Source organism: Gorilla gorilla, chromosome 20 (assembly GCF_029281585.2).
Source record: "Gorilla gorilla gorilla isolate KB3781 chromosome 20, NHGRI_mGorGor1-v2.1_pri, whole genome shotgun sequence".
NCBI lineage: Eukaryota > Metazoa > Chordata > Mammalia > Primates > Hominidae > Gorilla > Gorilla gorilla.
This window is the reverse complement of record NC_073244.2, coordinates 61,867,428-61,881,635: the sequence shown is the minus strand read 5'-3', so window position 1 is coordinate 61,881,635 and position 14,208 is coordinate 61,867,428. Positions and strand designations below refer to the sequence as shown.

Here is a 14,208-nt window from a genome sequence, read left to right as displayed (position 1 = left end):
CGGGTACCTGCTCTCTCCTCTCCTTGTCTCTCCATATAATTTACTTATTTATTATTTTTTCGAGACAGGGTCTTGCTCTGTCACCCAGGCTGGAATGCAGTGGCACAATCATAGTTCACTACATCCTCGACCTCTTGGGCTCAAGTGATCCTCCTGCCTCAGCCTCCTGAGTAGCTGGGACCATGGGAATGCACTACCATATCCAGCTAATTTTTTACAAAAAATGTTGTAGAGATGGGGTCTTGCTATGTTGCCCAAGCTGGTTTTGAACTCCTGGGCTCAAGTGATCTTCCTGCCTCAGCCTCCCAAAGTGTTGGGATTACAGGTGTGAGCCACTGCACCCAGCCCTCTCCATAGAAATTAGCCCAGTCGGGGATGGACTTGCCTGTGGTTGGCTTACCTGTCTATTCTCCATCTCGTCCTCTAGACCATGAGTCCTCCAGGCAGGCACTTGGTCTGACATTTCCCCTTTGTCACCCCTACCCCCAGCCTGCTATTAGGAGAGTTATTATTTCATGCTAATGACTCAAGACATCCTAGATGGATGGATGGCCGGTTGGGTGGATAGAGGGTGGGCGTATCAGTCCATTCTTGCATTGCTATAAAGAAGTACCTGAGGTTGGATAATTTATAAAGAAAAGAGGTTTAATTGTCTCACAGTTCTGGATGCTGTATAGGAAGCATGGTGCTGGCATCTGCTTCTGGTGGGGCCTCAGGAAGCTTCCAATCATGATGGAAAGTGAATGGGAAGCAGGCACATCACTTGCTGAGAGCAGGAGCGAGAGCGAGGGGGAAGGTGCCACACACTTCTAAACAACCGTATCTCACATGAACTCAGAGCAAGCACTCACTAATCACCAAGAGGATGACGCTAAGCCATTCATGAGGGATCCGCCCCCATGATCCAATCATCTCCCACCAGGCTCCACCTCCAACACTGGGGATTACATTTCTTTTTCTTTTAATTTAATTTAATTTTAAGTTCCGGGATACATGTGCAGGACGTGTAGATTTGTTACATAGGTAAACATGTGCCATGGTGGTTTGCTGCACCTATCAACCCATCACATAGGTATTAAGCCCCACATGCATTAGCTAATTTTCCTGGTGCTCTTCTTCTCCCCACCCGCCCCCAACAGGCCCCAGTGTGTGTTGTTCCCCTCCCTGCGTCCATGTGTTCTCATCATTCAGCTCCCACTTATAAGTGAGAACATGTGGTGTTTGGTTTTCTGTTCCTGCAACAGTTTGCTGAGGATAATGACTTCCAGCTCCACCCATATCCCTGCAAAGGACATGATCTTGTTCCTTTTTCTGGCTGCACAGTATTCCATGGTGTATATGTACCACATTTTCTTTATCCAGTCTATCACTGATGGGCATTTGGGTTGATTCCATGTCTTTGATATTGTGAATAGTGCTGCAGTGAACATACACGTGCCTGTATCTTTCTAACAGAATGATTTATATTCCTTTGGGCATATACCCAGTAATGGGATTGCTGGGTCAAATAGTATTTCTGGATCTAGATCCTTGAGGAATTCCACACTGTCTCCTACAATGGTTGAACTAATTTACATTGGGGGATTACATTCCAACATGAGATGTGGAAGGGAACAAACATCCAAACTGTACCAGTGGGACATCTGGTCATGTCCCCTGCAGGACTGGCCCACAGGGGTGGGGAAGAGCAAGAGGGAGGAGAAGGTTGGTGGCACTTACTGTTGATGACACTTATCACACTACACATGGTACCTTTCCTTTCAGGGTCCTCATGGGGCTGCTCCTGCTTTTCCAGGGAGGTCCTGGTCCAATTCTCGAGCATCTCAGTCAGCCAGGTGTGTTCAGGCTCACCGCCTTCATCTACGTCAAGAAACCCAGGTGGTCGCAGATACTGTCCAAGTACCCTACCAAGAACATCACAGACCCTGCTCTGCCTCATCTTCTGCAATGCCCTGCGGTTCCTCCCGAGGTGACCTCCTTCTCCAGGTGACCCTCTCTCCCCTTGCCTTCTGCTGACCCCCATGTTACCTCACTCTCTCTGACTTTCTGGCCTCTTTTTTCTAGCTCCTTCATCTCTGCCTCCACCTCTACTCATCTTTTGCACGCTTATTTTCTTCAGGGATGGAGGCAAAGTCTTCCCCTCTTTTATTTATTTATTTATTTATTTATTTATTTGAGACAGAGTCTTGCTCTGTTGCCCAGGCTGGAGTGCAATGGGGCAATCTCAGCTCACTGCAACCTCTGCCTCCCAGTTTCAAGCGATTCCCCTGGCTCAGCCTCTGAAGTATCTGGGACTACAGGCACGCACCACCACCAGGCCCGGCTAATTTTTGTATTTTTAGTACAGATGGGGTTTCACCATGTTGGCCAGGCTGGTCTCGAACTCCTGACCTCAAGTGATCCGCCCACCTCAGCCTCCCAGAGTGCTGGGATTACAGGCATTGAGCTATCATGCCTGGCATCCCCTCTTTTATTTGTATCCACACTCATGAATTAGATGATGCTCAACTCTCTCTCTCACACACACACACTGATAATAGCTCTGCTCACATTTGCTGAGAACGTCACCTGCCAGGCTCATCTTGGCATTTTGCATAAATTCTACCCTTCAACCTTCACCGCATTCCTTGGAGTGAGCTCTCTGAGGCTTCTTTTATAAGGGATTAATCCAAATCAAGAGGGCTCCACCCTCATGGTCTCAACACCTCCCAAAGGCCCCATCTCTTAATACCATCACCTTGGGGTTGCCATTTCTTTTTTGTTGTTGTTGTTGTTGAGACAGGTTGTCGCTCTGTCACCAGGCTGGAGTGCAGTGGTACAATCACCAGCCTACCATCCCACAATGTTAGTTAGCCATTTGCAGGTTGGAGATAGATTCTCCTTCCAGACTTGTCTATAACCAGCATATGGTGAATGCTGATGTCAAAAAACAGCATTAAAGCATGCCATGTGGCAAGAAGTTGGCTCTCTGCAACCCAGAAGAGGGTTCCCCAGAATCCAACCCTACTGGTACTCTGATCTTGGACTTCCAGCCTCCAGAACTGAGAAATTAATCTCTGTTGTTGCTAAGCCAGCCAGCCTATGTATGGCACTTTGTTCTGGCAGCCTTCACAACTAAAACAGGGAGGGAGGCATGAAGTGGACGCAGGGCTGTGCTCAGGACCTACCTTCACTCTGTACCTGACTGTTGACCTGTGAAAAAGCCACACTTGCATCTTCCACAACTGGAAGGAAGACCACCTTTGTCAGCCTCTGCTGTAGTTAGGTTGGGGCCATGTGACTGATCCTGGCCAACATGAGGTGTGTGGAGCTGGTGCCCGATACTTCCAGGCCTGGCTACAAAACGCCTTCTGTGGCTCTCCAGCTCTCTCCTCTCATGGAACAGACAAGGAGACCTTGTGCCAAGAGAAGAAGCAACGAGATGCAAGCAGCTTGGCCCAGCGCGGTGGCTCACATCTGTAATCCCAGCACTTTGGGAGGCCCAGGCAGGCAGATCACTTGAGGTCAGGAGTTCGAGAGCAGCCTGGGTAATGTAGTGAAAACTCATCTCTACTAAAAATACAAAAATTAGCCAGGTGTGGTGGCAGGTGCCTGTAATCCCAGCTATTCAGGAGTCTGGGGCAGGAGAATAGCTTGAACCTGGAAGGCAGAGGTTGCAGTGAGCTGAGATTGTGCCACTGCACTCTAGCCTGGGTGACAGAGCTAGACTCAGTCTCCAAAAAAAAAAAAAAAGAAAGAAAGAAAAGGAAAGGAAAAAAAAGATGCAAACAGCTTGGATGCCTAAGTCCCCACATGGAGCCAAGTTGCCCTGGAGGAACACTCAACCCATATTGCTTTTTGGGTAAGCAAAATATAAACCCTTTGTGTCTTAAGCTATAGCAATTTGTGGTTTCTTTGCGCAGCACAGCCTCTCCTGAACAAATATAGTCTCCTCCATAATATAATCTAACTTCTCCATACAGAACTCATCTGATACTTTGTTCTTGTTCTCCATACTCCCACCATGGGTCAAGTCTGGCACCTTCATGACTCCCAACCCATGTAGTTTTGGGAAGTATTTTTCCTCTCAATTTGCTAATTGCCTCAGGCTGTTCCCATTTTCTGCCTCTGACACTTGGATCCTAGGCATACCTAGGGTATATCTGACGACTATGTACATGGATCCTATGGTTAGAGTGTGTCAGTTTGAACTCCGATCCTGCCCCCTCCTGGCTGCGTGGCCTCAGGCACCTGTGAGAGTCCATGCTCCTCTCCATTCCCAAAGGAGCACCACATGAATCATACACGTAAAGTTTTTAGGACAATGGCTGGCTTCAAGCCAGTGTGCAGTCCACACTATCATTAGGGATTCATGGCAAAGTAGGATGCTTACCTTCTGGGGGAGGATGTTCCCCTTGCGAACTTTCTTGCAGCCTCAGTAATCGGGCTGCAAAACAGCAGAGGCGGGGGGAATGTTTAACTGTAAAGTCACTAGTTATAGAAAATACAGATCACCTGCAGCGACGTCTCTTTAATAGAAATGGCAGCCATGGGCTGGAGTCTGTTGATACGGGTTCTGGAGAGCTAATTTTGTACCCGTCTTCCAACTCTGTGTTCAGTGACCTCATGTTGGTAGCTTGAAATTTGCCATGATGTGATCAAGTGGGTTTCATACTAGGAATGCAGGGATGGCTTAACATATGCAAGTCAACAAATGTGATATATCACAGAAACAGAATTAAAAACAAAAATCATAGGAGATGCAGAAGCATTTCACAAAATCCCACATCCCTTTATGATTAAAGCCCTCAACAAAATCGGTATACAAGAGACATACTTCAATGTAATAAAAGCCATCTATGACAAACCCACAGCCAACATTACACTGAACAGGGAAAAGTTTAAAGCATTCCCCCTGAGAACTGGAATAAGACAAGAATGCCCACTCTTACCACTTGTATTCAACATAGTACTGGAAGTCCTAGCCACAGCCATCAGACAAGAGAAAGAAATGAAGGGCATCCAAACCAGTAAAGAGGAAGTCAAACTGTTAGTGTTCACTGATGATATGATTGCACACCTAGAAAACCCTAAAGACTAATCCAAAAAGCTCCTAGGTCTGATGAATGAATTCAGTAGAGTTTCAGGATACAAAATCAATGTATACAAATCAGTAGCACTGCTATACACCAACAATGACCAAGCTGAGATTCAAATCAAGAACTCAACCCCTTTTACAACAGCTGCAAAAAAATAAAATAAAATACTCAGGAATATACCTAACCAAGGAGGTGAAACACTGCTACAAGGAGAACTACAAAACACTGCTGAAAGAAATCATAGATGACACAAACAAATGGAAACACATCCCATGCTCATGGATGGGTAGAATCAATATTGTGAAAATGACCATACTGCCAAAAGCAATCTACAAGTTCAATGTAATTCCCATCAAAATACTATCATTTTTCACAGAACTAAAAAATCCTAAAATCCTTTTTTTTTTTTTTTTTTTTGAGACTTAGTCTCGCTCTGTTGCCCAGGCTGGAGTGCAGTGGCCAATTTTGGCTCACTGCAACCTCTGCTTCCCAAGTTCAAGCGATTCTCCTGTCTCAGCCTCCCAAGTAGCTGGGATTACAGGCGCATGCACCATGCCTGGCTAATTTTTGTATTTGTAGTAGAGACGGGGTTTCGCCATGTTGGCCAGGCTGGTCTCAAACTCCTGACCTCAGGTTATCCACCCGCCTTGGCCTCCCAAAGTGCTGGGATTACAGACGTGAGCTACCATGCCCAGCCACAATCCCAAAATCCATATGAACCAAAAAAGAGCCCTCATAGCCAAAGCAAAGACTGAGCAAAAAGAACAAATCTGGAGGCATCACATTACCCAATCAAATTATACTACAAGCCTATAGTTACCAAAACAGCATGGTACTGGTATAAAATTAGGCATGTAGAACAACGGAACAGAATAGAGAGCCCAGAAATAAAGCCAAATACTTACAGCCAACTGATCTTCGACAAAGCAAACAAAAACATAAAGTGGGGGAAAGGACACCTTATTCAACAAATGGTGCTGGGATAACTGGCAAGCCACATGTAGGAGAATGAAACTCGATCCTTATTTCTCACCTTATACAAAAATCAACTCACAAATTCAATGTAAATTTGCATCAAAGACTTAAATATAAGACCAGAAACCATAAAAATTCTAGAAGATAACATCAAAAAAACCCTTCTAGATGTTGGCTTAGGCAACGAGTTCATGACCAAGAGCCCAAAAGCAAATGCAACAAAAACAAAAATAAACATATGGATATACGGGAACGGTGGCTCATGCCTGTAATCCTGGCACTTTGGGAGTCCCAGCTGGGCGGATCTTCAGGTCAGGAGTTCCAGACCAACATGATGAAACCCCATCTCTATTAAAAATACAAAAATTGGCCAGGTATGGTGTTGGATGCCTGTAATCCCAGCTACTCAGGAGTCTGAGGCAGGAGAATTGCTTGAGTCTGGGAGGCGGAGATTGCAGTGAGCCGAGATCGTGCTGCTGCACTGAAGCCTGGGTGATGGAGTGAGACTCCGTCTCAAAAATAAATAAATATATGGGACCTGAGTAAATTAAAAAGCTTCTGTACAGCAAAGGAAATAATTATCAGAGTAAACACACAACCCACTGAATGGGAGCAAATATTTGCAAACTAGGCATCCACAAAAGACGATTATACAGAACCTATAAGGAACTCAAAGAAATCAGCAAGAAGAAAACGAATAATCCCACCGAAAAGCATCCCAATGATACGAATAGACATTTCTCAAAAGAAGATATTCCAGTGGCCAAGAAACATATGAAAAAATGGTCAGCATCACTAATCATTAAAGAAACGCAAATGAAAGCCACAATGAGATACCATCTTACTCCCACAAGAATGGCCATTGATAAAAATTCAAAAAAAACCATAGACGTTGGTGTGGATGCGGTGCAAATGGAACACTCACACACTGCTGGTGGGAATGTAAATTAGTACAACCTCTATGGAAAACAGTATGGAGAGTCCTCGGAGAACTAAAAGTAGATCTACCGTTCGATCCAGCAATCCCACTACTGGGTATCTACCCAAAGGAAAGGCAGCCATTATATGAAAAAGACACTTGTGGGCTGGGTGCAGTGGCTCACGCCTGTAATCCCAACACTTTGGGAGGCCGAGGAGGGCAGATCACTCGAGGTCAGGAGTTCAAGACCAGCCTGGCCAACATGGTGAAACCCCATCTCTACTAAAAATACAAAAATTAGCTGGATGCGGTGGTGCACACCTGTAGTCCCAGCTACTTGGGAGGCTGAGGCAGGAGAATCACTTGAACCCACGAGTTGGAGGTTGCAGTGAGATTGCACCACTGCATTCCAGCCTGGGCAACAGAGCGAGACTCTGCCTCAAAAAAAAAAAAAAAAAAAAAAGACACATGCACATGTATGTTTATAGCAGCACAATTCACAATTGAAAGATATGGAACCGGCCGAGCATGGTGGCTCATGCCTGTAATCCCAGCACTTTGGGAGGCTGAGGCGGGTGGATCATGAGGTCAGGAGATCGAGACCATCCTGGCTAACACCGGTCTCTACTAAAAATACAAAAAAAAAAAAAAAATTAGCTGGGCGCAGTGGTGGGTGCCTGTAGTCCCAGCTACTTAGGAGGCTGGGCCAGGAGAATGGTGTGAACCTGGGAGGCGGAGCTTGCAGTGAGCCGAGATCGCGCCACTGCACTCCAGCCTGGGTGACAGAGTGAGACTGTCTCAAAAAAAAAAAAAGAAAGAAAGAAAGATATGAACCCACCTAAGTGCCCATTGACAAATGAGTGGATACAGAATATGTGGTATATAAACACCATGGAATACGACTCAGCCATAAAAAAGAATAAAATAATGTCTTTTGCAGAAACTTGGATGGAGGCCATCGTTCTAAGTGAAGTAACTCAGGAATGTAAAACCAAGAACCATATGTTCTCACTTATAAGTGGGAGCTAAGCTATGGGTATGCAAAGGCATACAGAGTGGCATAACGGACCTCAGAGATTCAGAAAGAGGAGGGTAGGGAGGTGGGGATAAAAAACTACACATTGGGGCCAGGAGTGGTGGGTCATGCCTGTAATCCCGGCACTTTGGGAGGCCGAGGTAGGTGGATCACCTGAGGTCAGGAGTTCGAGACCAGTCTGACCAACATGGAGAAACCCTGTCTGTACCAAAAAAATACAAAATTAGCCAGGCATGGTGGTGCATGCCTGTAATCCCAGCTACTCGGGAGGTTGAGGCAGGAGAATGGCTTGAACCCAGGAGGCGGAGGTTGCGGTGAGCAGAGATCGCTCCATTGCACTCCAGCCTGGGCAACAAGAGTGAAATTCCATCTCAAAAAAACAAGAACAAAAACGAAAAAACACTACACATTGGGGCCAGGTGTGGTGGCTCATGCCTGTAATCCCAGCATTTTGGGAGGCTGAGGCGGGCAGATTGCTTGAGCTCAGAAGTTCGAGACCAGTCTGACCAACATGGAGAAACCCTGTCTGTACCAAAAAAATACAAAATTAGCCAGGCATGGTGGTGCATGCCTGTAATCCCAGCTACTCGGGAGGTTGAGGCAGGAGAATGGCTTGAACCCAGGAGGCGGAGGTTGCGGTGAGCAGAGATCGCTCCATTGCACTCCAGCCTGGGCAACAAGAGTGAAATTCCATCTCAAAAAAACAAGAACAAAAACAAAAAAACACTACACATTGGGGCCAGGTGTGGTGGCTCATGCCTGTAATCCCAGCATTTTGGGAGGCTGAGGCGGGCAGATTGCTTGAGCTCAGAAGTTCGAGACCAGCCTGACCAACATGGCAAAACCTCATCTCTACTAAAAATATAAAAATTAGCCGGGCATGGTGGTACGTGCCTGTAATTCCACCTACTAGGGAGGCTGAGGCAGGAGAAGCACTTGAACCCAGGATACAGAGGTTGCAGTGAGACGAGATCTTGCTACTGCACTCCAGCCTGGGCAACAGAGTGAGACTGTCTCAAAAAACAAAACCAAAAAACTACATATTGAATGCAACATACTCTAAAACATACACTGATGGGTAGACTACAGTCTCAGAATTTACTACTACATAATTCATCGTGTAACAGAAACCACTTGTACCCCAAAAGCTATTGAAGTAAAAATTCAAAAAAACAAAAAAATCTTAATATTTAAAAATATTATTACCTAATAGTAGCAGTGTTGATCCCTATAATTAAAATATTGTACATGTTATAAATTTTTACTTGAGACCAAATCAAAATTCAATTTTTCCACATGTGCTGAAAATGCGATAGAAAGCTGAGTCCTGATACACGTCGGTTAGGTCAAGCTTCTGCTTCATCTTTTTCAAATTTTTGAATTGTCAATAAATTTTGTCTGCTTTTTTTTCTTTTTCTTTCTTTCTTTCTTTTTTTTTTTTTTTGAGACACAGTCTCGATCTGTTGCCCAGCCTGGAGTATAGTGGTGCGATCTCGGCTCACTGCAACCCCTGCCTCCCGGGTTCGAGCAATTCTCCTGCTTCAGCCTCCCGAGTATCTGGGGTTACAGGCGCCCGCCACCACGCCCAGTTAATTTTTATATTTTTAGTAGAAACGAGGTTTCACCATGTTGGCCAGGCTGGTCTCGGACTCCTGACCTCAAGTGATCCACCCACCTCAGCCTCCCAAAGTGCTGGGATTACAGGCGTGAGCCACTGTGCCCGGCTTGCTTTTTCTTTTCTTTTTTTTTTTTGAGACGGAGTCTCGCTCTGTCGCCCAGACTGGAGTGCAGTGGTGCGATCTCGGCTCACCGCAAACTCTGCCTCCCAGGTTCACGCCATTCTCCTGCCTCAGCCTCCCGAGTAGCTGGGACTGCAGGTGCCCGCCACTACGCCCGGCTAATTTTTTGTATTTTTTAGTAGAGACGGGGTTTCACCGTGTTAGCCAGGATCGTCTCGATCTCCTGACCTCGTGATCCGCCCGCCTCGGCCTCCCAAAGTGCTGGGATTACAGGCGTGAGCCACCGCTTGCTTTTTCTAACAATACAAGCCATAATAAAAATAATATTGACATTTAAGAGGACACTCCCATGTGTCAAGCTTTGCTCTAAGTACTTTACATACATGAGGTCATTTAAACCCCACATCAAATAGTACATAGTCCCAATCTTGTATATTTGATGTATATTTACATTTATTTGATATAAATATACAAGATTGGGGCTATGCACTATTGTCTCCATTTTACAAAGGAGAAATTGGGTCACAGAGAATTTTGTTGTTGTTGTTGATTTTCTTTTCTTTTTTGTTTGTTTCATTTCTTTTTTCTTTTTCTTTTTTTTTTTTTTTTTTTTTGATACTGTGTTTCACTCTTGTTGCCCAGGCTGGAGTGCAATGGTGTGATCTCAGCTCACTGCAACCTCCACCTCCTGGGTTCAAGCGATTCTCCTGCCTCAGCCTCCCGTGTAGCTGGGATTACAGGCATGAGCCACCACGCCCGGCTAATTTTGTATTTTTAGTAGAGATGGGGTTTCTCCATGTTAGTCAGGCTGGTCTCAAATTCCCGACCTCAGGTGATCTGCCCACCTCAGCCTCCCAAAGTGCTGAGATTACAGGTGTGAGCCACTGCGCCCGGCCCCTCATTTCTTTATTTTTTAATTTTTTTCACAGAGAATTTAAGCAGCTTTCTAGGGTCACTAACGCATGAGAGGCGGAGCTGGGATGTGGATTCAGGCAGACAGGCTTTGGATCAGAACCACCACACGATTCCCCTATAGATCCCTGTGTCTGCACTCACCAACCAGTTACATAGGTGAGTCACGCATCCTTCCCATGACCCGGTGGCTCTCAGCAAAACGGAGGGGACAACAGCATCCACTTCTTCAGGTCATTCAAAAGGTTAAATGATGAACAGGTAATGAATGCCAATTTGTGTGTGTGTGTGTGTGTGTGTGTGTGCGTGTGTGTGTGTGTGTGTGTGTGTGTGTGTGATGGAGTCTTGCTCTGTTGCCCAGACTGGACTGCAGTGGTGTGATCTTAGCTCACTGCAGCCTTTGCCTCCTGGTTTCAAGTGATTCTGGTGCCTCAACCTCCTGAGTAGCTGGGATCACAGGCGTGCGCCACCATACTTGGCTAATTTTTGTATTTTTAGTAGAGACGCATTTTCACCATGTTACCCAGCTTGCACTCGAACCCCTGACCTCAAGTGATCTGTCCGCCTGGGCCTCCCAAAGTGCTGGGATTACAGGCATGAGCCACTGCGCCGGGCCAAGCTGCTTGCATCTTGTTGCCCAGGCTGGAGTGCAATGGTGTGATCTCAGCTCACTGCAACCTCCGCCTCCTGGGTTTAAGAGCTTCTCCTCTTGGCACAAGGTCTCCTTGTCTGTTCCATGAGAGGAGAGAGCTGGAGAGCCACAGAAGGCCTTTTGTAGCCAGGCCTGGAAGTAGCAGGCACCAGCTCCACACACCTGTTGGCCAGGATCAGAAACCTGAACTCCTGGCCTCAAGTGATCCGCCCGCCTTAGCCTCCCAAATGTTGCGATTATGGGTGTCAGCCACTGCATCCAGCCAGATTGCTAATGTTTACTGAGTGCCTTTATCTACCAGACACTGTCCTATGTGCTTTTGATGAATTAACTCATTTAATCCTCATAACTACTATTATTATCACCCACATGGCACAGAGGCAGAAACTGAGGCACAGAGAGGTTAGGTAACTTTTCAGAGGTCACAAAGCTCACATGTACCACAGCAACATTCCTTCCAAGGGGGTCTGTACTCTCATCCACTCTGTGGTCTTCCTGGCTGCCCATAATCAATGTTCAGTGTATGAGAATAAATGTCAGGAAATGTGGTTGTTAGAACCATTATACACAGGCCTCTTTTCTGCCACATGCAGGAAAAGTACTGTGAATCTCCTTGCATAAAATATCTCTAGGCTTTGACCTTTCTGTTCCCCAAATACTCACCAAAAATAAGGCATCCAGTGCTTTTAGCATTAGCAACAGCCCTTCTCCATAAACCTGCCAAGAAAAGAGCAATAAAATTCAAACATTCTCCATCACGTGACTGTCATGCTTGATATTCAAAGCACCAGCAGACTGGCATAAAGCACTGCAGGGATCTGCAGCAGGAAGAAAGATCATTCTTCCATTCCATAAATATTTATGAAGCAATTAGTGGGCACCCGGCACTCTTCTGGCTGTTGGAATAGAGCAGTAAACAAGACAGATTTGTCCTCAGGAACCTTCTATGGGTGGAGCCAGCCGGGCACTGTAGATTGGCTACCCCAAGGCCATTTCAAGCTCCCTTCCATGCCAACGTTTCTCAGCCCACAGGCAGGAAGGGCAAATATTTCCCAGCCTCCCTTGCAGCTAGGGGGAGGTCAAGCTCTGGCCCATGCAGATTTATGGGGGCACTTCTGGAAAGTCCTAGCTGTCCTACTATGAAAGAGCAGGACAGCAAACATGTTGGATTAGAGGCATTGCTGGCATACCCCTCCCACTTGGAAGGACAAAACACTGTGTAGAGATTCACACTGTGAACTTTTTTTTCAAGAAGTGATTCAGGAATTAGACAGGAAATCTGAAGGAATCCACAGTTCCTTTGAAGGAAGTGACGGGCTGCAGCCTATACTGTGACTCAAGTGAAGGGCTGCGAGTCCCCAGGGTGTGAGATGGGGAAAGACTGTTTGCAGGACACACGCCCCCACCACACCAGGGAGCCTGAAAGTCCAGTCTCTGCGGTAAGGCCTTAACCCTATTCAGTGCAGGATATGACTTGGGAAGGTTCATGGAATATAAGTAGGAGCTGTGGGAAGAACCCTGCATGCCCTCCCAGATCCCAGTATGGACCCAGGGAAGCCATTCCTTATTGTTCCTCACAGGGCACCCTGCAGTGGTCAGCCAAAAAGTTCAGGTGGGTGGTCGCAGGTTGAAAGAAGCCCCCAGCTGGGTTTCATGAGATAACTGTGGGTGGAGGTGAACTTCTCCACCCACATGGGGTGAATGAAAAGCAAGCTGCAAACACGTGTGCAGGACCCTAGCACATGGCTAGGTGGGATAGATGGGGAGGGGCATGGCCTGAGAGCAGTGGTTGCTATCTCTGCAGGGAAAGCTTATGACTTGGGGGCATTTGCAAGTTCTGAGCACAGGCTGCCTGGAACTTAGCTCACCACTGCCAGTGGAACAGGGTGGGAGGGGATCTGCCTCGCCAAGTGTGTGGGATCCACGTGGGGCTTACTGCCACCTGCCACTCCCCACTCCCTGCACAAACTCTTCTGTGCAGCAGAGGCAGAAACATTCCTCTCTGGATGATCAGCACATGGGTCTGAAAACCACCCCAACCCCCTGATACCCACAGGAGCTGCTGCTTGCCCTGCACAGGGAGAGTTAGAGTACAAAACTGCCTGACCCAGCCCACACCTGGCTTTGCCCTGCCACCCACCCTGGTGGCTTTAATACAAAGGACGGAAACTTTTGGGAACTCTATGGCTCTGCCCATTGCCTGAGAAACAAGAGTAGCCACCCTGGGCAACATAGGGCAAGTGAATATCCCACTGCTACTCCTGCAGCTGGTGCTCCACCTGCTGGGTGGAGGCCAACCAACACAGTCCATGACAGCATCTCCTGGTAGGATAACACTGGGCCCAGGAAGGAGAAAATGGCTCCATGTCCTCAGCTATCACTACTGCGTGCACCACTCTGGCTAACCAGGAGGTCCTGAGTCTGTCCACATGATCAGTTCATTACTACTATAACTAGCATTCAAGGAAGCCAACATACTAAGGCTGTCTATAAGCAAGGAATCTCACAGAGCCTGTGTCTCTCTCCTGCCACCCCCATTAGAGCTGGTGCTGCTTCCCATTGCTGGGAGTCTCGAGGACGGGTGACATTACCGGATTCCTTGGAGACATTCCCAAGAACCAGCCTGAAGTGTGGCAGCTTCACTGGGTGGCTAGACCCAGAGGAACAATAACACTCACTGTAGTCTGGTGCTCAGTGACTCCTATCCCAGGGGAATGGGGAGTGCACCACATCAAGGGAACACCCCATGGGACAAAAGAATCTGGACAGCAGGACTTGAAAATCAGATCTTTCTGCTGGTGGGAAGTTTCTTTCAGCAGGGACACAGTTTCAGTGCTGGGCTCAGCACGGAAAGCCCACAGCTCTAACCCAACCATCAGACAGCCCTGGTGTGCATG

The 14,208-nt window shown here is 46.9% G+C and overlaps 1 protein-coding gene across 15 annotated transcripts in view; it reads right to left on the bottom strand.

The window, feature by feature from the left end:
• Window positions 1–14,208, bottom strand: part of PLA2G4C (phospholipase A2 group IVC) — a 61,162-nt gene that overhangs the window by 23,495 nt on the left and 23,459 nt on the right. For 11 of the 15 annotated variants that reach the window (XM_055370157.2, XM_055370159.2, XM_055370158.2 and 8 more), the window contains 3 exons: window positions 11,975–12,028; window positions 4,373–4,426; window positions 1,753–1,860 (listed from right to left, as the gene is read on the bottom strand). In XM_055370157.2, the coding sequence (XP_055226132.1) occupies window positions 1,753–1,860; window positions 4,373–4,426; window positions 11,975–12,028 (216 nt within the window). The remainder of the gene's footprint in view (window positions 1–1,752; window positions 1,861–4,372; window positions 4,427–11,974; window positions 12,029–14,208) is intronic. The other 4 variants (XM_055370151.2, XM_055370146.2, XM_055370155.2 and 1 more) reach the window with 2 other exon arrangements.